Source organism: Geotrypetes seraphini, chromosome 6 (assembly GCF_902459505.1).
Source record: "Geotrypetes seraphini chromosome 6, aGeoSer1.1, whole genome shotgun sequence".
Lineage (NCBI taxonomy): Eukaryota > Metazoa > Chordata > Amphibia > Gymnophiona > Dermophiidae > Geotrypetes > Geotrypetes seraphini.
In genome coordinates, this window is record NC_047089.1 from 112,604,533 (window position 1) to 112,630,889 (window position 26,357).

Genomic DNA, 26,357 nt, shown 5'->3' on the forward strand with positions numbered 1-26,357 from the left:
ATACAAGCAAATTTGAACAGTATTCATGCCTCCACAGGTAGCCAGTGTAACTTCTTGTAATAGGGGCTAATGTGGTCTTTTTTTCTCAGTCCGAAGATCAAGCGAACTGCAGTGTTTTGCACTAATCTTAATTTTTGTACTGTTTTATTTGGGATGCCCAGGTAGGCAATGTTGCAGTAATCTAGGGTAGATAAGATCAGCGACTGCGCCAGTAATCTGAATGATGTTGTGTCAAAGTATTTTTTAATAGTTCTTAGCTTCCACATTATGTAAAAAGCATTTCTTCACCAGTAGGTTTGTGTGGTCAGTCATGGTTAAGTGAGTATCTAGAGTGATGCCCAGTATTTTTATGGTTTTGGTGATTGGATATTCATGGCCGTTTATTTTTAACGATGTTTTCGTTATTTTGTTGTTGGGGCTTGCCAGAAAGACTTTTGTTTTCTCTGTGTTTAGTTTTAGTTTGAAGCTGGTGGTCCATTTTTCAATTTCTATCATTGTGTGTGAGAGGTTATCTATAGTTTTATTTGTGATGTCATTTAAGGGGATTAGGATGGATATGTCGTCTGCGTATATATAGTGTTTTAAGTTTAATTTTTGTAGTAGGTGACCTAAGGATGCGAGGTAGATGTTGAATAATGTGGGTGATAGATGGGAGCCTTGGGGCACCCCTGATGGATTTTTCCATGGGTTGGAGTAATTTCCGTTGCTGGTTACTCGGTAGGATCTGTTTGTTAGGAATTCTTGGAACCATTTCATTACCTTTCCTGAGATTCCTTTTTTTTTTTAACGTATGTTTATTAGCAGTGAAAGATACATCACCCAACAGGGCGCAACAACAAACAACAATAGGGCAAAAGTTGTCCATGACAAACGAAAATACAGTAGCAGAGGCGAAGCCTCCCAAACAGATCCCCCCACACAGATACAGTATGTAGTGGATCCTGAGATTCCTATTGCGTCAATGCATAGTAGCATGATTTTGTGGTCTACTAGGTCGAATGCACTGCTGAGGTCAAGTTGCAGAATCAATGCACTTTTGCCTTTGCTGAAAAGATCATAGAGGTGGTTTAGTATGGAAGCTATGACTATTTCTGTGCTGTATCCTTTCCTGAAGCCTGATTGGTGTTCACTGAGGGTGTTAAATTTGTCTAGATAGTCTGCTAGTTGAAGGTTGACCAATCCTTCCTGTAGCTTTGTGAAAAGGGGAATGCTTGCTATAGGTCTGTAATTGGTTGTTAGTGTTGTTGAGGTTTTTTTATCTTTGAGTATCGGAGTAATTAGTATGTGTCCCATATCCTCGTTTAAGGTTCCGTTTGTAAGGGAAGTTGTTAACCACGCGAATAGTTCCATTTTGAAGCTAGGGGGGCAACTGTCATGATTTTAGGGGAGCATTCATCGAGAAGGCAGTTAGATTTGAAGTAATTGTTGAATAAACTTAGGAACTGGTGCCAGTTTGGAAATTCGAAGTGATCCAATTCATGTCTGCTCTGGGAACCTGATCATGGGGTTCAAGGTATTGAAGAGTATTGGTTTTGGGTGTGGGTAGAGTAGTTCTTAGGTCAGTGATATTATTTTTAAAAAAGTTAGCTAGGGTTTGAGCTGATGGAGTGCTCTCATTGTCCTTTTTCAGGATTCAGGATCAGGTGTTCATTGCTATTTCATGAAAAGATCATCCCATTTGATTTAGAAGGGTTTAAAAATAGCATATTGCTAGTGAGCCACTGGTTAATCTTCTCAAGTTTATTGTTGATATCATTTCGGTCGGTAAGGTTGATTGGATGTAGTAATTGAATGTCATCAGCATAGATGTATATGGTGAACCTGATTGATTGTGCAATTGTAAGAAGTGGAGAGGTGAAGATATTAAAAAGAAGAGGGAAGATTATCGTTCCTTGAGGTATACCATAGTCTTGTTAAAGCACTCTGATGAAGATTGTCCGACAATGACTCTAGAATTACTGTTTGAAAAGAACGGGGAAAACCAGTTGAGGGCAGTGTCTGTTATTCCTAAGGAGGCAAATCTATTGAGAAGAAGTTGATGATCTATGGTATCAATCTTTTGGAACTCAGGGCAATCCGAAATACTCTGCAGACATTTTAACACAGTATTTCCAATTGCATACTTCTTGTCTGTGTAGACAACCAGGTTGCAATGTATTACATAAACAAACAAGGAGGCACGGATTCTCTAACTCTCTGTCAAGAGGCCGAGAATATTTGGAACCGGATGATTCCTCTGAACATCTTTTTGAAAGCCGTCTATGTTCAGGGAGAGCAAAATACTCTGGCCGACAGGCTCAGCAGATATCTTCGAACACACGAGTGGATTCAAAGGTTTTACGTCAAATTTTTTTCTTTAGGTGGACTCCTCGGATAGACTTGTTTGCATCCTCCACCAATCACCAATTACCTCAATTCTGTTCCAGGCAATAATCTCATCGTCTGGATGCAGATGCTTTTCTCCTGGATTGAACAGACAAGTTTCTCTATGCATTCCCTCCAGTTCCACTCATTCTCAAGACGCTGGTCAAACTCAAACAGGAATCAGCCACTATGATCCTAATAGCTCCTTGGTGGCCCAGACAACCATGGTACTCCTTTTTACTTCAGCTCATGGTTAAAGACCCAATACTTCTGCAGATCTTTCCATCTCTTTTCACTCAGAGTTAAGGGTCACTTTTACATACCAGTCTGCAGTCGTTACACCTGACAGCTTGGTACCTTGCGATATGATCTTAATGGTCAATAATTTTTCTGGTCCTGTCAGAACCATTTTAGATGCATCCATAAAATCTTCCATGCAGCAATGTTACCAGCAGAAGTGGACCTGGGTTTTAGCGTGGTATGCTCTTCATCATCATGATGCTACATCCTCCTCCGTTTCTTCAGTGTTGGAATATCTTCTACTTTTGGCCAACTTAGGTCTTAAAACTATTTCAGTCAGAGTTCATTTTAGTTCTATCTTTGCTTTATCCATGTTCAGATCAATAAATCTCTGTTTCTAGATTTATGAAAGGTCTTTCCAACATCAAACCGCCTCTAGTGGTTTGGGATGTTAATGTTGTTCTCTCCAGTCTAATGAAGCCTCCATTTGAACCAATGTCGTCAGTTCATCTTAAATATCTCACCTGGAAAGTGATATTTTTAATTTCCATCATTTTGTTACGTCAAGTGAGTGAGCTTTAAGCATTGATGTTGGACCCACCTTTTACAGTTTTTCACTCATCCAAAATTCCTGCCAAAGATGGTCTTGGAGTTTCATTTAAACCAGTTTATTGTGTTACCAGTTTTCTTTCCGAAACCTCATTCACACCCTAATGAGATGGCTCTTCATACCTTGGATTGCAAACAAGCCTTGGCTTACTACTTACAACAGACTCAGTCTCTTATGACATCTCTTCAGCTGTTCATATCCTTTGATCCAAATAGACTGGTCAAGCCCATTACCAAGACTATTTCTACATGGCTTGTATTTCTTTTTGCTATGCTGAGGCTGGGATGCAGCTCAGGGATCATGTCACAGTACATAAAATCTGAGCTATATCAGCTTAAGTTGTATTTTTGCGTTCCACTCCCATAGATAAAATCTGCAAAAGAGCTATTTGGTCCTCAGTTCACATGTTCACGTCTCACTACTGTCTGGAATCATATTCCAGACGAGACGGGCGCTTCGGCTAAGCAGTTTTACAAAATTTATTCTAAATTGGCCAACTCTCCCTCCATCCCATTTCTGTAAGCTAGGGAGTCCCATATGTGAGAATATGTTGCCTGTTTGTCCTAGGATAAAGCATAGTTACCATAACGGGTGTTATCCGGGGACAGCAGGCAGATATTCTCACATCCCACCCTCTTCCCCTGGTTGGTTTCTTAGCTTGCTTATGGAATTGAGGTACCTTGTGCCTCTGCGGGGGGGAAGGCACTCACACATGCGTGGTGCGGGAAGTCACAAAGTTTTTCAAACTTAAAGTGACAGTTCACTTGTTAGACTGTCCATGCCGGGCTCCGTGACATCACCCATATGTGAGAATATCTGCCTGCTGTTCCCATCATAACTGTCATGATAAGTAACTGTGCTTTCTGGTTCAGCCATAACCGCTGAGCATGCTGTTATCATGTTTCTTCCAGGGCCCATGATAGGATTAATCCCTTAAAAGATCACAAGTCATTGGGGAAAAGTCATTCTGGTGTCTCCAAGCTAGCTGTGCAGACCGTGGTGTATGGATATGGTCATAGGCAGTAGAACACTTTTTTGTTGGGGGGGGGCCCAAAATCTCCACCCAGACTCTACCCAAGCTTCACCCCTGACCCCACCCAAGCTCCACCCCTGACCCCACTCCCATAATATTGATGGTATTAGTTGTAATACCATTTTTTCCATTCATTTTTTCATATCAATATCTATGTGTATATATGTATATGTATATATATATATATATATATATAAATATATACACACACACAATATACTCTTTTTTTAATATACATCAAAGAAGAACACCTTTGAAAAGGAAAAATAACATCCAATAAGGAAATATTACATATGATATCCATTAATATACAAGGAAAATAGTCCACAACTAAGGAGATAGATTCAAGCACTGTCAAAGGTAGTTGAATTCAGGAAAAAGGAAAACATAACAATATACAGAGCAAAATCAGTTATATATATTACTAAACGGTCTGGACATTGATAACTGTAGGCATCTCTGGGGCTACAGAAGCAGCCTTGCCATCCAAGAAAAACTGTAATTGGTCAGGTTCATAAAAAACATATCTATTAGCTTGATAATTAATAAAGCATTAACAAGGAAAACACAGTTGGAAGGTAGCTCCTAAACTCAATACAGATTGATGTAACATTAGAAATTTTTTCCGCCGGGACTGTGTCCACTTAGAGACATCAGGAAAAACAGTTACTTTACTACCAAAAAATTAAATATTCTCGGCTCTAAAGAATAGACAAATAATTTCTTCTTTGTCTTGTAAAAAGACAAAAGTCACAAGAAGTGTATGCCTTGCAGAAATTTCAGATTGTGAAGATTCTAGGATTTCTGTAATATTAAGTTCTGCTGATTGATGTTCCAAATCCTGTTTTTCTTTAGGAATATTTAAATAGTACAATTTCTGTAGTGGGGATATAACTGTCTCAGGATAATTTAGGACAGAAGTCAAAAACTGTTGAAATAATTCCTTAGGTGTTTGTAGTCTGGAGACTGGAAAATTAATCAATCTTAAGTTTAAATTCCTGTTTGCATTCTCCAGGTTCTCAATCTTCCTAACCAACAATGCTTTATCCTTATAATGCAAATTAGAGGAATTTTGTAACTCCGAGACCTTTTTCTCAACTTTGTCCATTCTTTTGTCCTGATGTTGAATTTGTAGCTCTAAATTTGTTATTTCAGTTGAGGAAATTTGTGAAACAGAAATAAAGTGAGAGCATACCTTGTGAAGGCTTTCAATAGCCTCCCAGATTGCTTCCATGTCTATCACTGGAGGTTTTTTCAGCGGGTTCAGGAGGGCGGAGAGAGATGTTGAAGAAACTGCAATCATCGAGTCCATATTAGAATTTCCACCTCCCAATCCAGGCTGAATTTCAGGTCCCCCAGTCGCTGTAGAATGAAGCTGGAATTTCAGCGAAGGTAACTCTGCCTTCGGGGTCAAGGGTGACCTAATCAACGCTGGAAGAGAAAGAATCATCTCCGCCGCTTTCTGCAGCACCGTCAGCGTCCCTGACAACGTCCCAGAGCGTGGGGGAACTCACGGACCAGCTGGGCTCAGCGAAACTTCGCTGTCCGTAGTCGAGGTCAACCCCCCTCGATCCGCCGGAGCGCCCCGTACAACTGGAACAGCATAGGTGGTGATTGCTGACTGGCACATTAGCATTGTAGCAGAGAAGGCAGGAAGTCCACCTCTCTGTTTTTCTCTTCGCTTCGGCATGAAAATATAACAAGAAAAGGCAAGTATAAATATTATTTTGCCGGTGTAGCAGGAGCTTCCTGCTATGTGACTTGCTCCGTCGCCATCTTTAATCCTCCTCCACACAATATAATTTTATTAACAATACATAATGGTTAAACACAAAATTAAACTACAGAAAGCACACTGTATGCTTCTCAACATTCATTACTACCAGAGCACCTGGTCTCAGTCACACATGCAGAACACAGATAATATCCCCTATGCAACACTGGACCACAAACTAAAAGTACTAATATACACAAAAAAAACCCTAAGATGCCAGACTCTACATCAGGGGTGCCTACATTTTTTGGGCTTGCGAGCTACTTTTAAAATGACCAAGTCAAAATGATCTACCAACAATAAAATTTAAAAAAAACACAAAGCACACTGTATGCAGAGAAAATGTGAATTATCTTTTATATTCCGGGTTTTTTTCAAAGAGGTCAAGGCAGATGACTCTTTGCAATGTCACCTCAGTAACAAATATACAAAAATAGACAAATATACCCCTTTCCTTTTTACTAAACTGCGATAGCAGTTTTTAGTGTAGGGAGCTGTGCTGAATGCCCCGCACTGCTCTCGATGCTCATAGGCTCCCTGTGCTAAAAACCACTATTGCGGTTTAGTAAAACAGGGCCATAGTGCAAAATATAGACAGCAGATATAAACTCTCAAAATGGATATTAAATTGAAAATAAAATCATTTTTCCTACCTTTGCTGTCTGGTGACCCAGTTATCTTTTCCCAATCTCTTGTTGCACTTCTTTCTATCTGTGTTCTTGTGTTTCCATTGCCTTCTTATCCATTTGCTGTTTTTCTCTCCTTCACTTTCTGCCCTATATTCATAGAAACATAGAAATAGACGGCAGATAAGGGCCAAGGCCCATCTAGTCTGCCCACCCTAATGTCCCTCCCCTACCTTCGCCCTGTGAATAGATCCCTCCCCTACCTTTGCCCTGTGAATAGATCCCATGTGACGATCCCATTTGACCTTAAAATCAGGCACGCTGCTGGCCTCGATCACATGCAGTGGAAGACTATTCCAGCGATCAACCACCCTTTCTGTGAAAAATAATTTCCTGGTGTCAGCTTGTAGTTTCTCTCCCCTAATTTTCCATGGATGCCCTCTTGTTGTCGTGGGACTCTTGAAAAGGAAGATATCTTCCTCCGTCTCTATGCGGCCCGTGAGATACTTGAACGTCTCAATCATGTCCCCCCTCTCTCTGCGCTCCTCGAGTGAGTATAGCTGCAATTTGTCTAGCCGTTCCTCGTATGGGAGATCCTTGAGTCCTGAGACCATCCGGATGGCCATTCTCTGAACCGACTCCAGTCTCAGCACATCCTTGCGATAATGCGGCATCCAGAATTGCACACAGTTTTCCAGATGAGGCCTCAACATGGATCTATACAATGGCATAATGACTTCCGGCTTTCGGCTGACGAAACCCCTGCGTATGCAACCTATGACTTGTCTTGCTTTGGATGAAGCTTGCTCCACTTGATTGGCAGCCTTCATGTCCTCGCTGACGATCACCCCTAAGTCGCGTTCTGCTACCGTTCTTATAAGGATCTCGCCATCAAGAGTATAAGTCTTGCATTAATTTTGGCTGCCCAGGTGCATAACTTTGCATTTTTTGACATTGAAGCTGAGTTGCCAGGACCTAGACCAGCGCTCCAGTAGGAGTAGGTCGTGCATCATGTTGTCGGGCATTGAAACATCATCTATTATGCATTTGCCCACTACATTACTTAGTTTGGCGTCATTGGCGAATAATGTTATTTTACCCCGAAGCCCTTCTGCCAAGTCCCTTATAAAGATGTTGAATAGGATTGGGCCCAAGACCAAGCCCTGTGGCACTCCACTGATCACCTCCATCATTTCAGAGGGTGTGCCGTTCACCACCACCCTTTGAAGCCTACCTCCAAGCCAGTTCCCAACCCATTTTGTCAATGTGTCACCTAATCCTATAGAACTCATCTTGCTCAGCAACCTGCGGTGTGGTAAGCTATCGAATGCTTTGCTAAAGTCCAGGTACACGATGTCCAGGGACTCCCCAATATCTAGCTTCCCCGTCACCCAGTCAAAGAAGCTGATCAGGTTGGATTGACACGATCTCCTTTTAGTAAATCCATGTTGACTGGGATCCCGTAGATTCTCCTCATCCAGGATCTTATCCAATTGGTGTTTGATTAGAGTTTCCATTAGTTTGCTCACTATCGATGTTAGACTCACTGGTCTGTAGTTTGCTGTCTCCATCTTGGAGCCTTTCTTGTGGAGTGGAATGGCGTTAGCTGTCCTCCAGTCCGACGGGACGCTGCCTTTCCTAAGGGAGAGGTTGAAGAGCTTGGACAGTGGCTCCGCCAGGACATCACACAGCTCCCTTAGCACCCTGGGGTGTAGGTTGTCAGGCCCCATTGCCTTGTTAACCTTGAGCCTTGATAGCTCACTGTAGACACTGCAGGGCGTAAACTCAAAGTTACTAAATGGGTCAACTGAGTCAACCCCTGTCTGTAGCTGAGGGCCAAGCCCCGGTACTTCTCGGGTGAAGACTGAGCTGCAGTATTCATTTAATAGTTGGGCTTTTTCCGAATCCTTTTCCACATAGTCTCCGTCTTGTTTCCTAAGACGTACAATCCCGCCTGAGTTTTTACTTCTTTCACTGATATACCTAAAGAAGGATTTATCTCCCTTCTTGATGTTTTTTGCCAGAGACTCCTCCATGTGGAACTTAGCCCTCCCTGACTGCCGTTTTGACAGCTTTTGATTTGGTCAAGTAGTCTGTTCTAGAGACCTGTTTCCCCGATTGTTTGTAAGAGATGAATGCTTTTTTCTTCTCCTTGATAAGGGCTGAGATCTCCGCAGTGAACCACTTCGGCTTATTGTTCCTCCGCCGTTTACTTACTAATTTAACATAGCGGTTTGTCGCTTCCTGTATGGTGGCTTTCAAAGTCGACCACATTTCTTCCACGCTATCGGTTTCTGCTTGTCCTTGTAGCGCCTGGTGAACGAAGTCTCCCATTTCTTTGAAGTTTGTGTTCTTGAATTTGAGGACATTGGTCAGTGTGGTAGATTTAGTGAAACCTTTCCTAAGATTGAAACCTTTCCTAAGTGTTGTGGTCACTGGAGGCCAATGTGTCGCCCACCGAGACCTCTGTGACACTTTCTCCATTGGTAAGTAATAGGTCCAGTATTGCCTGATCCCTTGTTAGGTCCAACACCAGTTGCTTGAGACCAGCTCCCTTCATAGAGTTTAATAGCCTCCTGCTGCTGCCGGAAGCATCAGGCATGTTGAAGTCACCTAACACTACTGTGTCCCCATGCAAGGTGATATTTTCTATATCACTGATTATTTCCATATCCAGGTCATCATGTTGTCTTGGGGGTCTGTAAATTATGCCAAGATACAAGCATTTGTTCTTCCCTCTGGCCAAATTAACGCAAAGGGATTCCCCAGTGTACTGGACATCTGAGATTCTTGTGACCATAATGTCATCTTTAGTATATAATGCTACACCTCCCCCTATTCTGCCCTCCCTGTCCCGGCGAAGCAAGTTGTAACCCGGCAAGACCATGTCCCACCCGTGGGAGTCTGTGAGCCAGGTCTCAGATATTGCCACCACATCCAGGTCGGCATTCCTTATTTCCGTTTCTAATTCCAGGATCTTGTTTCCCAAACTGTGTGCGTTGACGTACATAGCCCTCCATGTTGTATTTTTGTTACGTCTCAGTGGGGATATTCCTGCTTGAGCTACTTGAACACCTTTAGCATTGTTTGTACTCTCCCTAGACTCAGAACTACAATGTTACTCCCCATGGACCCAGAGTTACAATGTGTGCTCCCTCTAGACTCAAAATTACAATGTGACCCATAATTGTCATATGAACCTACCCCCGATTCGAAAGTGTGCGTACTCGCCCCTGACCCAGAATGGCTTCAATAGAAAAAGAGTCAATGAAGTGTGACCCAATGTGGCTTGTAAAAAAAGCTCAGATATATGAAACTTTGAAGGGAAGGCTGTTAAACCTCCCTGAGAGAAGAATTCACCTTCCAGTCATAGCAGCTTAACAAGTCCATGGGGCACACTCAAAAACTCCAAAAATGTTTAAAAAAACCAAAGTTTTAAAGTCTTTCCACTTTATGAGGTGAATATCTTCACTTGGTTAAAATGAGAACTGCCACCACTAGTCACTTAGCTCTGTGTGTTGCTTTGGCATTAACCCCTAACATTCAACTTTCTTACATTTTTCTGCTTTCTTCACAAAATCTACTTTTCCGTGTCTTCTCGTCCCATCTATCCATGTGTATCATCTTCTCTCTCTTTCTTCTCCCCTGTTTCCATCTATCCCATAAGAAGCATTTCTTCTGTCTCTCTTCCCTGTGCACCATCTTCTCCCTCTCTCTCCAGTGATCTGACATCAATCTTCCCCCTTACACCCTCATATGATCTGGCATCTTTCTCCTCTCCCATAGTCTGGCATATCTCTCCTTCCCTCCCTCTTCCTATGGTCTAACATCTCTCTCCTCTCCTTCCCGCAGTCTGGTATCTCTTTCTTCTCTCCTTCCTTTATCTGGTCTGGCATCTCTCTTTTCCCTTCCAGTGGTCTGACAACTCTGTCCTTTCATCACTCTTCTCCAGAATCTGACATTTCTCACTTCTATGAGTCATTTCTCCCAGTGTAATATTTTTCTTTCCTTCCTCTCCACCACTATCATGTCTAACAATTCTCCTCCTTCTTCCTTTCCCCCATGTATACCATCTCTCTTTCCCTCCCACTCCATGCACTTATGTACAACAATTTTCTTTTTCTCTTCCCTCCCCACTGGCAGCACCCCTCTTTCCCTGACTTCCCAGCACCCCACCCATGCATCATCTGTCCTTCCTAACCTCTTCCCAGCCCATGCAACATCTGTCCTTACCAACCTCCTCCCAGCTTGAGCAACATCTGTTCTTCCCTGCCTTCCTACCTGTCCTCCCTTGCCATATCTCTCCCTTTCCAACTATCCTATCCTCCTATTTCATACATCTCCCTCTACACCACACCCTCAACATCTCTGCCTTTCTCTTTCCGTCTTCCCTTCACATATCTCATTCCCCTTTCCTTCAGAGCACCCTACGTCAACTACTCTCTTTTTCTATCCCTCCAGACCATTGCCCACTAGTTCACTCCTGTTTCTGGCCCTATAGGTCCTTCCCTTTCACTCCTCACCTGGCACATCTTTGCAACCCATCCCCCATTCTACTTAAAAAAACAAATAAAAAAAAACCAGTCCTGGGGTCTTCCTCACTGCATTCCTTGTGCCACAGTCTGTCCAGGCTGAAAAAGGAAGTTGCATCATTGGAGGCAGAATGCAGCACAAGGAACCAGGGAGAGAGACCGCAGGCTGCGTTTCACAGCCGGTGTTGAATGCGATGTTGGACCGGCACACTTTACGCAACGTTGGACCGGCACACTTAGCTGCCCTGTTCTCACTCCCCCTAACGCTGGCCCTGCAGGTCCGGACTTCCCCACACCTGCTCCCCCCCCCTTGGGTCGCTATTATTTTAAATGTTATGGCAGCCATGGCACTGTATCCATCAGAGGAGACTTCTGCCGTCAGCCTACCCCAAAACTCTTCCTGCAGCAGCTGCCCGCCTAGGCAGGAACAGGAAGTCGCTGCTGCAGGAAGAGTTCCGGGGCAGGCCAATAGCAGAAGTCTCATCTGGTGAATGCTATGCTGTGGCTGCTGGAACATTTTAAATAATAGCAACAGGGGGGGGAGCAGGTGTGGGGAAGTCCGGAGCTGCAGGGCCGGCATTAGAGGGAGTGAGAGCTGATGGTGCTGCAGGGTCCTGCTGGGGGGAGAGAGGGAGGAAGGAAGGAAGAGGAACCGAAGCATCGCCATGGCCCATGTGGCCCCCCACCTGTTTTGACGCCTATGCATATGGTGCATCTTAGGATTCGTCCCGGTTTCAGACTGCAGGTGCAACTGGACCTTCTTTTCCAGATTCAAGTAGTCAAAGAAGATCTGTATTGCTTTGCTGTTACGGCATGGCTATTGAATGTAAATCGTTAGAGCACAAGGAGTACCCAGAAGTTGTTATTGCCATCCTCCTTAAATCTAAGAAGCTGACTCCAGTCTTGGCCTATGCTTAGGTTTGGGAGACTCTCCAACATTGATGCACTCAGGAAACTGTTGAACTGTTTTTGGCTCCGGTCTCTGAGGTGTTGGTTTTCCTCCAAGCTGGCCTTGACAAGGGGCTTACAGTGGCACCCCTTAGAGTTCAAGTAGCAGGGCTCTCTCGTTTCAGAGCTGGAGACTGCAGATCTATGCTGATGTCATCTGGACATAGCCAGATTTCTGTAGAGTGCACTAGATCTCCAGTAAAACTTCCTTTCCTTTCGTGGGATCTTAATATGGTTTTGCAGGGCCTTAGCCAGGCTCCGAATGAGTCACTGAAGGAAGTGTCTCTGTTGGATCTGACGCTGAAGATGGTTTTTCTGGTGGCCAGAGGGTGTGATAGGACAGAGTACAGTTTTGGGGTTCAAGAAGGGATTAGATAATTTCCTGAAGGAAAAGGGGATAGAAGGGTATAGATAGAGGATTACTATACAGGTCCTGGACCTGATGGGCCGCCGTGTGAGTGGACTGCTGGGCGTGATGGACCTCTGGTCTGACCCAGCAGAGGCACTGCTTATGTTCTTAAGTGACCTCTGCGAGATGCATCTTGGAGCTATAGGCACTTTGTTGTAGGGAGCCTCTCCTTAAATTCAATGAAGCTGGAGTCTCTTTGCACACCGTTCTGTCTTTCCTGCCGACGGTGGATCAGGAAGTCATATTGCCTGCGTTCCAGTCCATATGTTTTAAGAAAAAGGACCGGATTCTGAAGAAGTTGGATTTTAAAAGGGTGCTTCTCTAATATCTCGAGGTCATCAACAAGTTTAGGCTATCTGAAAATCATTTAGTGCTGACAAACCCAGCTAGTTGCAGTGCGCCAGCTTCCAAAGCCACAATTTCCAGATGGATCTTCAGAGTAAACTCATCTGCATACATTGTGGGAAACAGTCTCCTGTTCTGGTAAAGGTACATTTGACTAGAAATGTGGCTTCCTCATGGGCTGAAGCCAGGGCAGTCTCCCCGGAGGAGATTTGTAGGGCAGCAAATTGGTCCACTATACATGCATTTGGCAAGTTTTTCAGAATGGATGTGACAGCAAGAAAGGACCCTGCCTTTGGGTACTCACTGTTATGAGCCAGTACAATGATCCCACCATAGATTTCTGGGACTGCTTTTGTATATCCCGCTTTTCTAGAATAACATGCAAAGAGATTAGTTTCTTACTTTGCTAATATCTTAGTAGATAGGTGTGTCATTTTGGACTCCCATGCTGTTACTTATTTCCTGCACCTGCCTACTTTCTCACTCAGAATGTTCTTATCTAAGCTATAATTTGGATGCCAGTCAGACTTGGGGGCAAAAAGAGTAGTCTGTTACTGGCATACTTTGGGGTACTGCTTTAGCTCCATTAATGCTTCTGTTAGCTTGTTTGTTTGTTCTTTGGGGAGTTTCCCCGTATCCCTACTTCACACATGTTTTACGAAAGAGTGCTTGCCTTCTTTGCAACTAACTGTAGGGGGCAGCAGGCTCGTCAGTAAAATAGGAGGGATTCAGATAAAAACCTAAAGTGGATTCCTTCTGCAAGGCTTGCGACTATAGGGAAATAACCCGCTTGTCCAGAATGACACACATATCTGCTAGAAAAGATATTAGCAAGGGAAGAACCTAATCTCTTTATATTTGGGGTGGGGGGTGGCCCAATGTCAAAGGATTAGAACATATGAATACACATACTGGATCATACCAATGGTCCATCTAGCCCAGTATGCTGTTTTTTATTAATGTCCAGTCCAGATCACAAGTACCTGGCAAAAATCCAAATAGTAGCAACATTTCATTTTATCAATTATAGGGCAAGCCGTGGCCTCCCCCGTGTATGTCTCAATAACAGACTATGAAGTTTTCTACATGAACTTGTCTAAACCTTTTTTAAACACAGCTATAGAGCTTGACTATTCTTTGAGTAAAAAAATGATTTCCTCCTATTTGGTTTTAAAGTATTTCCATGTAATTTCATTGAGTATCTGCTGGTCTTTGAATAAAATGGATTGGAATGAAGTTATAGTTTCATATGCTTGGCATAACAGAAAACTTTAATGGAGTTTATTTGTGCATGGAGTACTTCTGCAGTAGTCCTACGGATACAAGTTGGCTGGTCATACAATCTTTTTTTTTTCATGTCATAGATTAGAATTTTTCAAATTTAGCATTCTTTGTAGGAACATGTAATAGTTCAAAATATTGGTTATGGATTAAGTTAGAGTAGTTGATGCAATATATTTATTATCTGTTTAGATTCTTGCTGTGCGTTTGTTACAAGCAGTTCTTCCATCATGGGACAAAAGTGAAAGGTCTGAGGATATGAAATTCCTTGTGGAGAGACTGTTCATCTTCTTAGGCAGTCTGCTTAGTACATGCTCATCTGATATACCATTACTCAGAGGTAAGGTTAACAACATTTAATTAAATACTTGATCATATACTGAATTCAAGAAATTAAATTTCTGATGTTTTTTTTTTCCTTAGAATCAACTCTTAGACGACAGAAGATCAGACCCCAGGCCTCTCTAACTGCTACCCACAGCAGTACCTTGGCAGAGGAAATTGTGGCACTTTTAAGGACTCTTCATTCACTTAGCCAGTGGAATGGACTCATCAACAAATACATAAATTGTCAGCTAAACTCTGTCACTCATATTTTTGTTGGAAAACGCCAGGAAGGGGTAACCTCTGCTTTATAATAATTTCATTATTTGAGACATAAACTATTTTAAACTTAGAGATGTATGCGAGGGTAATTTAATAACAGGGTGCTTAAGCTATCAAGGCAGATTACATAGTAACATAGTCAATTACGACAGAATGGTCCATCCAGTCTGCCCAACCATACATGCTCCATAAATTAATTTAAATTGTCCTTTTTCTTATATATTTCTGGGCCAGAAACACAGAGCCCTGCCCGGTAGTGTGCTTAGGTTCTATCTAATGGAGTCTCCATCAAAGCTCACTCTAGCCCATCTTACCATCCGAGCCATTGAAGCCCTCCCCTGCCCGACTCAACTGAATGTCCATATATTTTCTGATTAGAGCTCCTCTGTGTTCATCCCACGCTTGTTTGAACTATGTCACCGTTTTCTTCTCCACCACCTCCCTCGGGAGCACATTCCAAACTTCAACCACCCCCTGTTGTAATAAAGCAACATATTTCCTTTGAGTGCCTCCATTTAGTGTTTCCGTTATGTCTGTTTAGTTCTTTTATTGCCTCCCTCCATTTTTCTATGTTTTATGCAAGTCCTCGTTTTATCAGACTTCAGGCAGATGTTTTTGATCTGAGCCTTCAGCCCCTCTCCCTGTGCCAATTCAGTAGGCTTTGCAGGAGTTTTGGTGCACCTTAGCTTTGGTGACAATTCTGTCAGGCCATCTGCAGGTAGATTTTTTACTAGCAGTTCAGATCCCGCCTGAGAACTCCTGATCTCTCATTTTGTTTGTGCTTCTAAGGTAATTTCTTACAAATACAAATATCTATTTTTATTCAACAAATAACCAGCATGGTAACTATGGGTCATGCATCTTTTCAGTGCAATAGGTGAGACATTCTAGACAAGTTAGTTGTGTCTTCATGGCCACGTGCTTTTTTTGGGTGTTTCTTGTGCGCAGAACAATTATTCAGCTCTGCTTGCAATGAGATCACACAATTATTCAGCTCTGCCTGCAATGAGATCTACAGCTGACCTCTGGAAGCTTCACCTTTGGGTTGTGCATCTATTCCAGCCTTGGCTTCAGAAATTAGAAATAAAACTAGCTCATGCCCTGCCCATTCCCCACCCCCATTTATCTGTTTTCTTATTTACTTCTTTATTTCCACTTATATTTCTTTTTTAAAATTCAAAACAAACAAAGATAAGCATACCAGTGCACAGTGTTTCTTCTATGCAACCCCCAAACATCTCTGAACAAATCCCCCTTCCTTCCCACCTACTTACCCAGGACTTTAATTCTGAATCCTTTCCATACATATATAAAAGTGTTCAAATATATTGTAAAGCAATAATACTATCCGAAATATAAATCTATATTAATAACCAAGTTTACAACGCCTAACTGCCTCTCTCTACATCAACCAACTGTAACCCATATGTATGTATAAACAACCAAATCTGTAACTCCTCTAGTATGTTCCACTCCATGTATGTTAACTTGTAACGAAACAAGGCAAGCAGTGCTCTTCAACATCTTTATAAATGATCTGGACATTGGTACAACGAGTGAGGTGATTAAATTTGCGGATGATACGAAATTATTCAGAGTAGTGAAGACACAGGGGGATTGTGAAGATCTGCAACGTGCTATAATCAGGCTCGAGGAATGGGCATCAACATGGCAGATGAGGTTCAATGTGGATAAATGTAAAGTGATGCATGTTGGTAACATAAATCTCATGCACGAATACAGGATGTCCGGGGCGGGTACTTGGAGAGACCGCCCAGGAAAGAGACTTGGGAGTTCTGATCGGCAAGTTGAATGAAGCCATCCGCGCAATGCGCGGCAGCAGTGAAAAGGGCAAACAGAAATGCTAGGAATGATAAAGAAGGGAATCGCAAACAGATCAGAAAAGGTTATCATGCCGCTGTACCGGGCCATGGTGCGCCCTGACCTTGAGTACTGCATCCAGCACTGGTCGCCGTACATGAAGAAGGACACGGTACTACTCGAAAGGGTCCAGAGAAGAGCGACTAAGATGGTTAAGGGGCTAGAGGAGTTGCCATACAGTGAAAGATTAGAGAAACTGGGCCTCTTCCTCCCTCGAACAGAGGAGACTGAGAGGGGACATGATCGAAACATTCAGGGTACTGAAGGGAATAGACTTAGTAGATAAGGACAGGTTGTTCAGCCTCTCCAAGGTGGGAGAACGATGAGGGCACTCTCTAAAATTGAAAGGGGATAGATTCCGAATGAACGTAAGAAAGTTCTTCTTCACCCAGAGAGTGGTAGAAAACTGGAACGCTCTTCCGGAGTCTGTCATAGGGGGAAACACCCTCCAGGAATTCAAGACAAAGTTAGACAAGTTCCTGCTGAACCAGAATGTTTGCAGGTAAGGCTAGTCTCAGGGCGCTGGTCTTTGACCAGAGGGCCGCCACGTGAGCGGACTGCTGGGCACGATGGACCACTGGTCTGACCCAGCAGCGTCAATTCTTATGTTCTTTTGTTCAGTCCACCAAAGAATCCAATGTGAAACAAAAGAAGATTGGCAGAAAATAAGGAGATTCAAATCCAGTTTATTCAAGGTGCTCCCAAGAACCATGCCCAATGTATTTCGCCAAACAAGGCTAGTCAACGCTAACAAAAAACCATGTCTTTCATACAAACAGAACACAGAAAACACCTTCGCCTAGTATGGAATATGTAATCACAAACTAACCTCTCTCCCTTTTACAAAACTGTAGTATGGTTTTTAGCTACTGTGGTAACAGCTCAGATGCTCATAGAATTCTGAGCATCAGAGCTGTTACCACCATGGCTGGCGCTAAAAAAATGCTCTACAGTTTTGCAGAAGGGGGATAAAATAGAAATATGTAGACAAAGGTTAAATTGAAACCACCAAGAAGCTGGACTCTGCATACAATGCAACACCACAGAAACAGTGATGCATGACCTCTAAAGGAAAAAAAAAATAATATAATTTTTTTTTCTATCTGTGTCTTCTCTGGTTTCTGCTCTCCTCATCTTGTTGTCACTCTCTTCCTTTCATCTATCCTTCTATGCCACTTCTAGAAACTGTATTCCTCCCCCTTCCATCTTTCCCTTCACCCCCCATTGGTCTGGCATCCATCTTCTTCCATTCCCTCCTCCAATGATCTGGCATCTCTCTCTTTTTTCCTCTTCTTCCCTTCCCTCTCCCAACACCCACACCTCCATGGTCTGGCATTTTCACTCTCTCTCTTTCCCCCCACTTCCATCAGCATCTGCCCCCTTTCTTTTCCTCCAACTGAAATCCATCCAGTATCCTTCCCCCTTGTTTTCCCCTTTCCCTGCACACCAATTCCATCAACATTAGCCCCCTTTCTTTCCCTCCAACCCAATTCCATCCAGTATCCTCCCCTTATGTCTTCCCTCTTTCCAAGCACACCAATTCCATCAGCATCTGCCCCCTTTCTTTCCCTCCAACCCAGTTCCTCCAGTATCCTTCCCCCTTATGTCTCCCCCTTTTCCCTGCACACTCAGTTCCCATCAGCATCTGTCCCTTTTCTCTCCCTTCCTTTCATACAGCAATGGCAACGCACCCCCCAGCAACGGTCCCCCATGGCAACAGACCCCCCACCTGGCATCAATGATGATCAACAACACTGCCCCCCCCCCCCCGGCATCTATGGACGGACAACGTAGCCTCCCCCTGGCAATCAACGTTAACGTGGGCTGCCTAGCTCCATGAAGATCCATGATGACTGTGTCTGCCGGAAGAAATAAGTGACGGTCGGAGGGGGAATGGACCAGCAAACGCATTCATCGTGGGACCTTCTTGGAGCTGCATTGGCTGTGTTGCCATTTATGCTGGCAGTTGGCTGCATTGCCGTTCGTCGATGCCATGGGGGCCCGGTGGTTGTTGTCGTCATCGGGTGGGGGCCGTTGCTGTGGAGGGAGGGAAGAGAGGAGGCCCGTTGCCATCTGAAAAAAAAAATTGACATGATAAGTCGTCCTTCAGTGGGCCCCCTGACTTTTTCTGGCCCTATGGCACGTGCCTACTGGGCCCTATTCATTAATCCTGCCCTGGAGGTAGCACCGGGATCTTCCCTAATTTCCCTGAGGGATCCTGGTGGCCATGATCTGTGGTGACAGGGAAGGTGAGGCGGTCAGGAAGACCTTGTGAAAAATCCAGTTTATTCAGCTAAAGTACTGATCCCCTTCGCTTGTACTGTGTATTTCAGCTGCCATAGCCTTTCATTGCAGCACAGGTGTCTGTGAGTCACAGTAGTTTGCTGATTTTGGCGGGGATGCTGAAATCGGGGTTATTGGATGGTTTCCCTGCATGCTTGGTCCCCCCACCTGTAAAAATTAACCATTTTTTTGTGATTCCCTGTGTTTTTCCCGGGTGTTTTAATGCAAAATCGACACCACGGCAGCCATCTTGGATTTTCCTTTAAAGTTTTTAAAGTATATTTTTTGGACTTCAAAACTTTGTTTTTTGCTCCAGACTTCACAGATGGATCTCCTCAGGACAGGATGGCATGGATTCATGCCTTAGATAAGGTGGGATGGTAGCCGGATTCATGGCCGTGGTATCCCAGTGCGCTACGGGCTGCGAGGGGGAGGTGAGACATTTGCGGATCCAATGCTCCCCTTTTCCTGAGAGGATCTGTAACTTCTCTTTAATGTCACTGGGAGCCACAATTGCTGCATCCGGGAGCGCCTAGACTGGGCGCAGGATGGCGTATCTGTGAAACGCAGCGCAAATCCAGGGAAAAGTCTCATTAGTCTGCTAATCTTGTGAGATCTGAGATGCACAGAGCGTCTCCATGCTGCTGGTGACTGTTTTCCCCAGACTTTTGTGGATCTGAGATATCTGATATTCTGGCTATTTAAAAAAGAAAGAGGGAGGATTTGCCTGTTTCTTCCAACTCAGGACTCCAGTATAACTGTTTGTTCCAGCTTCGGATGCTAGCATGTTGATTTGTCCTTTGCTGGGGTACCAGAAAGCAGGCAGGCTTGTCCCTGCCCTTGCTTCTGCTTTGGGTGTCTGTGCCTTTGCTGTCACCTGTTTCTTTGGTGGAATCAGCAGATGTGACTAACTTAGCGGATCTGGGTGATACCCAGAACAATGGGTTCCGAGACCTTGCGGATCACCAGGGCCGGTGTGCTGGCTCTTCAAGACTAGATGCCTGCCCGACCTTATTTCTGGGTCACTGTGAACACGGAACCTGGTTTCAGAACACGCAGTTCAGGCGGAATGTACAGTTCTGAGTTCTGAGCCTCCGCTGTCCGCCCTCCTTGCTGGATAATGCAGTTTTGACAGAGTACTGTTAGAGGTCTGGGATTCCCAGAGGGTTCCCTTATCCTTGGACCATGGCACAGTTGTATCCAATGGCATCGGACTTCACCTAGTGCCTGATCCTGCCAACAGTGGATTCAGCTGTGGCTCAGGTCCGCCAAGTGTACCTCTTTACCTCAAATGAGGGTTTGTCCTGCAGGATGTTCAGGACAGAAGAGTGAATTTGTTCTCAAGCGTTTTTCTGTTTCCGCTACGGTAGGTGTGCAAGCTGCGGTGGCCACTTCCTTGTGGCTTAGGCATGTCTGATTTTTTTTTTTTTTTTTTGACAGACACACTCTATGGCATCTTGAACTAAGCTGGGAGCTACGTCCATATCCGCTTGTTGAATGATTTGGATTCGCCAGTTGTCAGGTACTCCTTCATCTAAAGGCTACGCTGAGAAGGTTCCCTTTTAAAGGTTCGCTCCTGTTTGGCCAAGGTTTGGATGACCTTATGGCCAGTGTTCAGAACCAGAAGCCTGAGGTGTTTCCTGGCTCTAGACTTCATCCGACCAGGGTTGTGGGACGGCCAAATTTCCGTCCCTTCCGGCGCACTTCTCAGTATGCCGGACACCCAGCAGCAGGACAGCGTTTCGGAGCTCCCTCCAGTCCTCGCTTTGGAGGTGCAGTGTGCCAACAGTCTTCCAACTCCTGGCCTTCTGCCCCTCCATAGAAAAAATATAATGCCAGGTCTCTGATTCAGGGGTTGGCTTTGACCTTCCTTCTGGAATGGTAAATGGTAACCTTAGACCAGTGAATCCTTGACGTGCTCAGGGAAGCTTTTGACTTAAGTTTTTCCAGCCTCCGCCGGAATTCTTCTTGTTCCCCTCCTGTGAGGAAATGTGGACAGGGCCAGCAAGGTTTAAGCCATAGTGTGCAGGTTGCTGGATCTGGCGGCTATAGAGCCTGTCTCAAAGGGAGTCTTCAGCTCCGGGACTCGATTTACTTCATCATGCAAATGAAGGACTCAGAAGATTGCAGACCTGTGTGAGTTCCGCGTTTCCGGCTGGAAAACGGTGCGTTGAATGGTGGCCATGCAGTGGTGCCTGGTGTGTTTTTTGGCTTCCTTGGACCTTTCATAAGCAATACCTCCACATCCTGATTTTTTACGATGCTCGGAGGTTACCTGTAGTTTCATGTTCTCGGGAGGCCACTTCCAGTTTGCGGTGCTGCCCTTTGAGTGGTGGTGTTTCCCCAAAGTCATCTGCGTTTGTTAGATGTGCCGTTTCATCGGTTCCTCGACGACTGGCTGATCAGAGCTCCCTCTTTGGAGGAAGGCCGCTTGGCGGTTCGCTAAGTGGTGACTTTGCTGGCAAGTCTCAGTGGGTGATCCATCTGAAGAAGAGTCGCCTTGATCTGCAGTATGTGGGAGTCCAGTTCCATAAGGGCAGGAACCAAGTTTTTCTGACGGAATTCAGGAAGCTCAGCTTCGGAGTGCAGTTCAGGACATTAACGGCTCCAGTCCCAATGGCCTGGCAGTATTTTCAGGCATTTGGTCTCATGATGTCGACCATAGTTGTGATCCATGGGCAAGAGCTATTTAAGAACTGTCAAAACTCAAGGTGAACAAAGCCATGGGACCGGACAATTTGCACCCAAGAGTGCTCAGAGAGCTATGCGATGTTCTGGGCAGAACCGTTAGCCATGCTCTTCAATCTCTCTCTAAGTACGGGGAGAGTCCCCCTGGACTGGAAAACAGCCAACGTTGTTCCTCTGCACAAAAAGGGTTGCAGAGCGGAGGCTGCGAATTACAGACCAGTGAGTCTCACATCAATAGTGTGTAAACTTATGGAAACTTTACTTAAAGGTAAATTGGACACGATATTGGATGAGGGAAATCTGAGGGATCCCTGTCAACATGGATTCACTAGGTGCAGGTCATGCCAATCCAATCTTATCAGCTTCTTTGACTGGGTGACAGGAAAGCTAGACTCGGGGAGAGTCTCTGGACGTGGTGTACTTGGATTTCAATAAAGCTTTTGACAGTGTCCCGCACCGTAGACTATTAAACAAGATGAAATCATAGTAACATAGTAACATAGTAGATGACGGCAGATAAAGACCGCAATGGTCCATCCAGTCTGCCCAACCTGATTCAATTTAAAATTTTTTCTTCTTAGCTATTTCTGGGCAAGAATCCAAAGCTTTACCCTGTAACTGTGCTTGGGTTCTAACTGCCGAAATCTCTGTTATTACTTACTCCAGCCCATCTACACCCTCCCAGCCATTGAAGCCCTCCCCCAGCCCATCCTCCACCAAACGGCCATATACAGACACAGACCGTGCAAGTCTGCCCAATACTGGCCTTAGTTTCAATATTTATTGTTATTTTCCGATTCTAAATCCTCTGTGTTCATCCCACACTTTTTTGAACTCAGTCCACAGTTTTACTCTCCACCACCTCTCTCGGGAGCGCATTCCAGGCATCCACTATCCTCTCCGTAAAGTAGAATTTCCCTAACATTGCCCCCAAATCTACCACCCCCTCAACCTCAAATTATGTCCTCTGGGTTTACCATTTTCCTTTCTCTGGAAAAGATTTTGTTCTACGTTAATACCCTTCAAGTATTTGAACGTCTGAATCATATCTCCCCTGTCTCTCCTTTCCTCTAGGGTATACATATTCAGGGCCTAGGGTATACATATTCCTCTAGGGTATACATATTCAGGCCCAAGAACAGAACCTTGAGGCACACCACTGGTAACATCCCTTACCTCAGACAAATCTCCATTAACCACTACCCTCTCGTCTTCTACTCAACCAGTTCTTGACCTAGCCCACCACTTTGGGACCCATCCCGAGGACACTCAGTTTTGTTTATTAGACGTCTGTGGTGGAACACTGTCAAAGGCTTTGCTAAAATCTAAATATACCACATCTAGCCCTCTCCCTCTATCCAATTCTCTGGTCACCCAGTCAAAGAAATTGATCAGATTTGTCTGACAAGACCTACCTCTAGTGAATCCACGTTGTCTCTGGTCCTGTAATCTACAGGATTCCAGAAACTTCATTATTCTCTGTTTTAAAAGTGTTTCCATTAATTTACTTAAAACAGAATTCACTTACCTGCAGTGTTTCCTTGGATGGCTCCTAGGCCTATTGCCTCTAACCTCATTCTATGCCCTCTCACTCTGGTGTTTCCTTTACAATTGAATCGATGGGTTAGGTGAGAAACTAACTGCATGGGTCAATGATTGGCTGAGTGGAAGACTTCAGAGGGTGGTGGTCAACGGCACCCTCTCTGAGACATCGGAGGTGACTAGCGGAGTGCCGCAAGGATCAGTCCTGGGACCATCTCTTTTCAACATATTCATAAGGGATTTAACCCGGGGGCTTCAGGGTAAAGTAGCACTGTTCGCCGCCGCCGCCAAACTGTGTAATATAGTAAGTGAAAGCAGTCTCAAGGGTAGTATGACGCAGGAAATGATCATGTTGGAAAACTGGTCCTCAACATGGCAACTGGGCTTCAACGCTAAGAAGTGTAAAGTCATGCATCTCGGCAGCAGAAATCCATGCAGAACATACACCTTGAATGGAGAAGCACTAGCTAGGACTTCAGAAGAACGGGATTTGGGAGTAATCATCAGTGCAGACATGAAGGCTGCCAAACAAGTAGAGAAGGCCTCATCCAAGGCAAGGCAAATGATGGGATGTATCAAGAGAAGCTTCGTCAGCCGCAAGCCTGAAGTCATAATGCCACTTTACAGAGCCATGGTGAGACCTCATCTGGAGTACTGTGTGCAATTCTGGAGGCCACAATTACCGTAAAGATGTGCTTCGAGCCGAGTCGGTCCAGCGGAATGGCCACTAGAATGGTCTCCGGACTCAAGGGTCTCTCTATACGAAGAAAGACTGGGCAAATTGCAGCTCTATACTCTAGAGGAGCGCAGGGGAAAGGGGGGGACATGATTGAGACATTTAAATATGTCACAGGACGTGTCGAGGTGGAAAACGACATCTTCCATTTCTCAAAAGACCATCGGTCACAAGGGGGCACGCACTCAAACTCAGAGGAGGGAACTTTAATGGTGACACCAGGAAGTACTTCTTCACAGAAAGGGTGGTGGATCACTGGAACAAACCTCCGATTGCAGGTGATCAAAGGCCACCAGCGTGCTCGACTTTAAGAATAAATGGGACATCCACGTAGGATCACTACGAGGGTCGATCTAAGGAACTAAGTCTTCAGCACACCTCAGACTTAATGGGGTGGGTCAGTAGAGTGGGCAGACTTGATGGGCTGTAGGCCTCTTTTCTGGCCGTCATCTTTCTATGTTTCTATGTTTCTATGTCTTTCTTTGGTTATAATCCTCTTCCCTCAGGTAAGAAGATCAACCCTCTCCCTTGCTCTTCCCTCTATTTCTCTCTCCACTTTGGTCCAGTATTTCATACCCTCTTCTCCCCCTCCCCTTCCGCTGGTCATGCGTCATCCTTACATTGTCCGCTCCCCGCCGGTATGCAGGTCGAGCGAATCTATCACCGGCAGAGGCAGCAAATACAGGGCTGCTTCTGGGAAGCATGTGAAGAGAGGCCAACCGCTGTTCCTCCTCACCTGCCTTTGTGTCCCCTATGCTGCTGGTGGCGGCAGCAGCGCCCTGGACCTGCACTTTTGGGGCCTCAAGGCCTAAGTGGCCCTCAACCTGTCGTTGGGGGGTGGACGTGGACACAAAATTTGTGGTAGCCGGAAAATGCTCTGGATGCGAGCTGAGAGGAAGACCGGCGGTTGCTGAGGCAGGCAGCCGCCCGGAGACTGTGCTCAGCTGCCCAGGAACCCCGTTGCACTCTCGGTGTGCCTCCGGGTCCACCTGCACTGCCCGTATTGCACACTCCAAAGAGGGGAACAGAAGGAACGGCGGTGGCAACAGCGGTTTGTTTCGCAGTGAGTGAGGGCGGGAGGGGGAGAAGCTCCAGAGTGTTCCCTGCCGCCGCGTTCTAAAATAGAATCCGTCCACGTACCAGGGAACACGAAACCCTAAGTGCGCATGCGAGCTTAGGGTTTTATAGGATGGGACAGGGTCTTAACATAAAGAAAAAAAGAGAATCTCAAAATTAAGATATACCAAATGCTTTGATACAGTCAAAATTTCCATATTTTTGACCTGCAGAAGTTTTCAAATGTTCTGTGCTTTTCTCTCCCACTGAACTATCTAAACACAATTTTTTTTTTTTTTTAATTGGTGACGTGTTTTCCCATTTTCTTTAAACTAGGTTGTGTATGAAGATGTCTTTCCAAATTATGAAAATCCAGAGGCGGGTAGTTTGATGGCAGTGCTTGCAGTTATTGGTGGCATAGACAGCCGCTTAAGGCTAGGCGGACAAGTAATACATGATGAATTTTGCAGAGGGTACTGTGACACGGCATAACTCCAAAGGGAAAAATCACCGATACAATTCCATGAGATGCAAGCCTGTCGAGTATGCCCTTTAAGTCAGCTGAAACCAGTAAGTATGTTATTTGACTCTAGTTTGAAAGCCTTAATTTGTGAATTATGCTTTGAATTTTATTATAACAATGGCTCTCTCTAGTGAAGTTGCCCCAGCAGGACTACAGAAATATTTGTATAGGGGTGCTTATTATCTAGAATGTGAAAAACACACAAAAAAACTCTTTCTACCAGATCACTATGCTCTAATAGTTGTCATAAAACCTTGTAAGCCATTATAGTGCCAGTAAATTTTTCTGCTTTAAAAACAATAAGTGACGCTCTAAAAACTTTGCATGCAATTGAGGTTCAGGGAAATTCACAGAAATTCCTATCAGTTGCTGGAGAAAAATAACTTGACACATTTGCAGAATAGTTCATGGAAAAAAAGGCATAAATTTTGCACATGCACCAGTAAAAGCTACGTTGCAGGCATTGCATGAGCATTAGTCATAAACATGCCTTATTATAGTGCATCTATAGGTGCTCGTGTCATTAGTAGACATACTGATTTGAAAGTCTAGCGTTTTAATGACATTTTTCTCTTTTCACTCATATACTACTGGCATTTTTTACTTTTCACTCATTTAGCAAAGTCCAGCTGCATTTTCATTTACGATGAATTTTTTAGTCCACAGGTTTTTACTATGTTTGTTGGATAGGGATTTTTTTTTTTTGTAGTTAACAGTGAGTATGATAGCTGGTAGGTTAGGGTTCTGATTGTTTTCTCTCCCCTTTTTCAATATTACCAAGCAGATGTATGCAGCAGGTTGGAGGGGGGCAGTAGTGTTGAGAGCTTTGGTTTATCCTATTCCCAGCAGAATTCTGCACACCTGCATAGTGAGAATTTGC

General features: G+C 44.4%; 1 protein-coding gene across 1 annotated transcript in view; it reads left to right on the forward strand.

Annotated features, from left to right (window-relative positions):
• HERC2 (HECT and RLD domain containing E3 ubiquitin protein ligase 2) overlaps positions 1–26,357 on the forward strand; it is a 3,346,202-nt gene that overhangs the window by 1,329,987 nt on the left and 1,989,858 nt on the right. Inside the window, 3 exon segments of the mRNA XM_033948978.1 lie at positions 14,355–14,502; positions 14,586–14,782; positions 25,291–25,524. Coding sequence (XP_033804869.1) covers positions 14,355–14,502; positions 14,586–14,782; positions 25,291–25,524 — 579 coding nt within the window.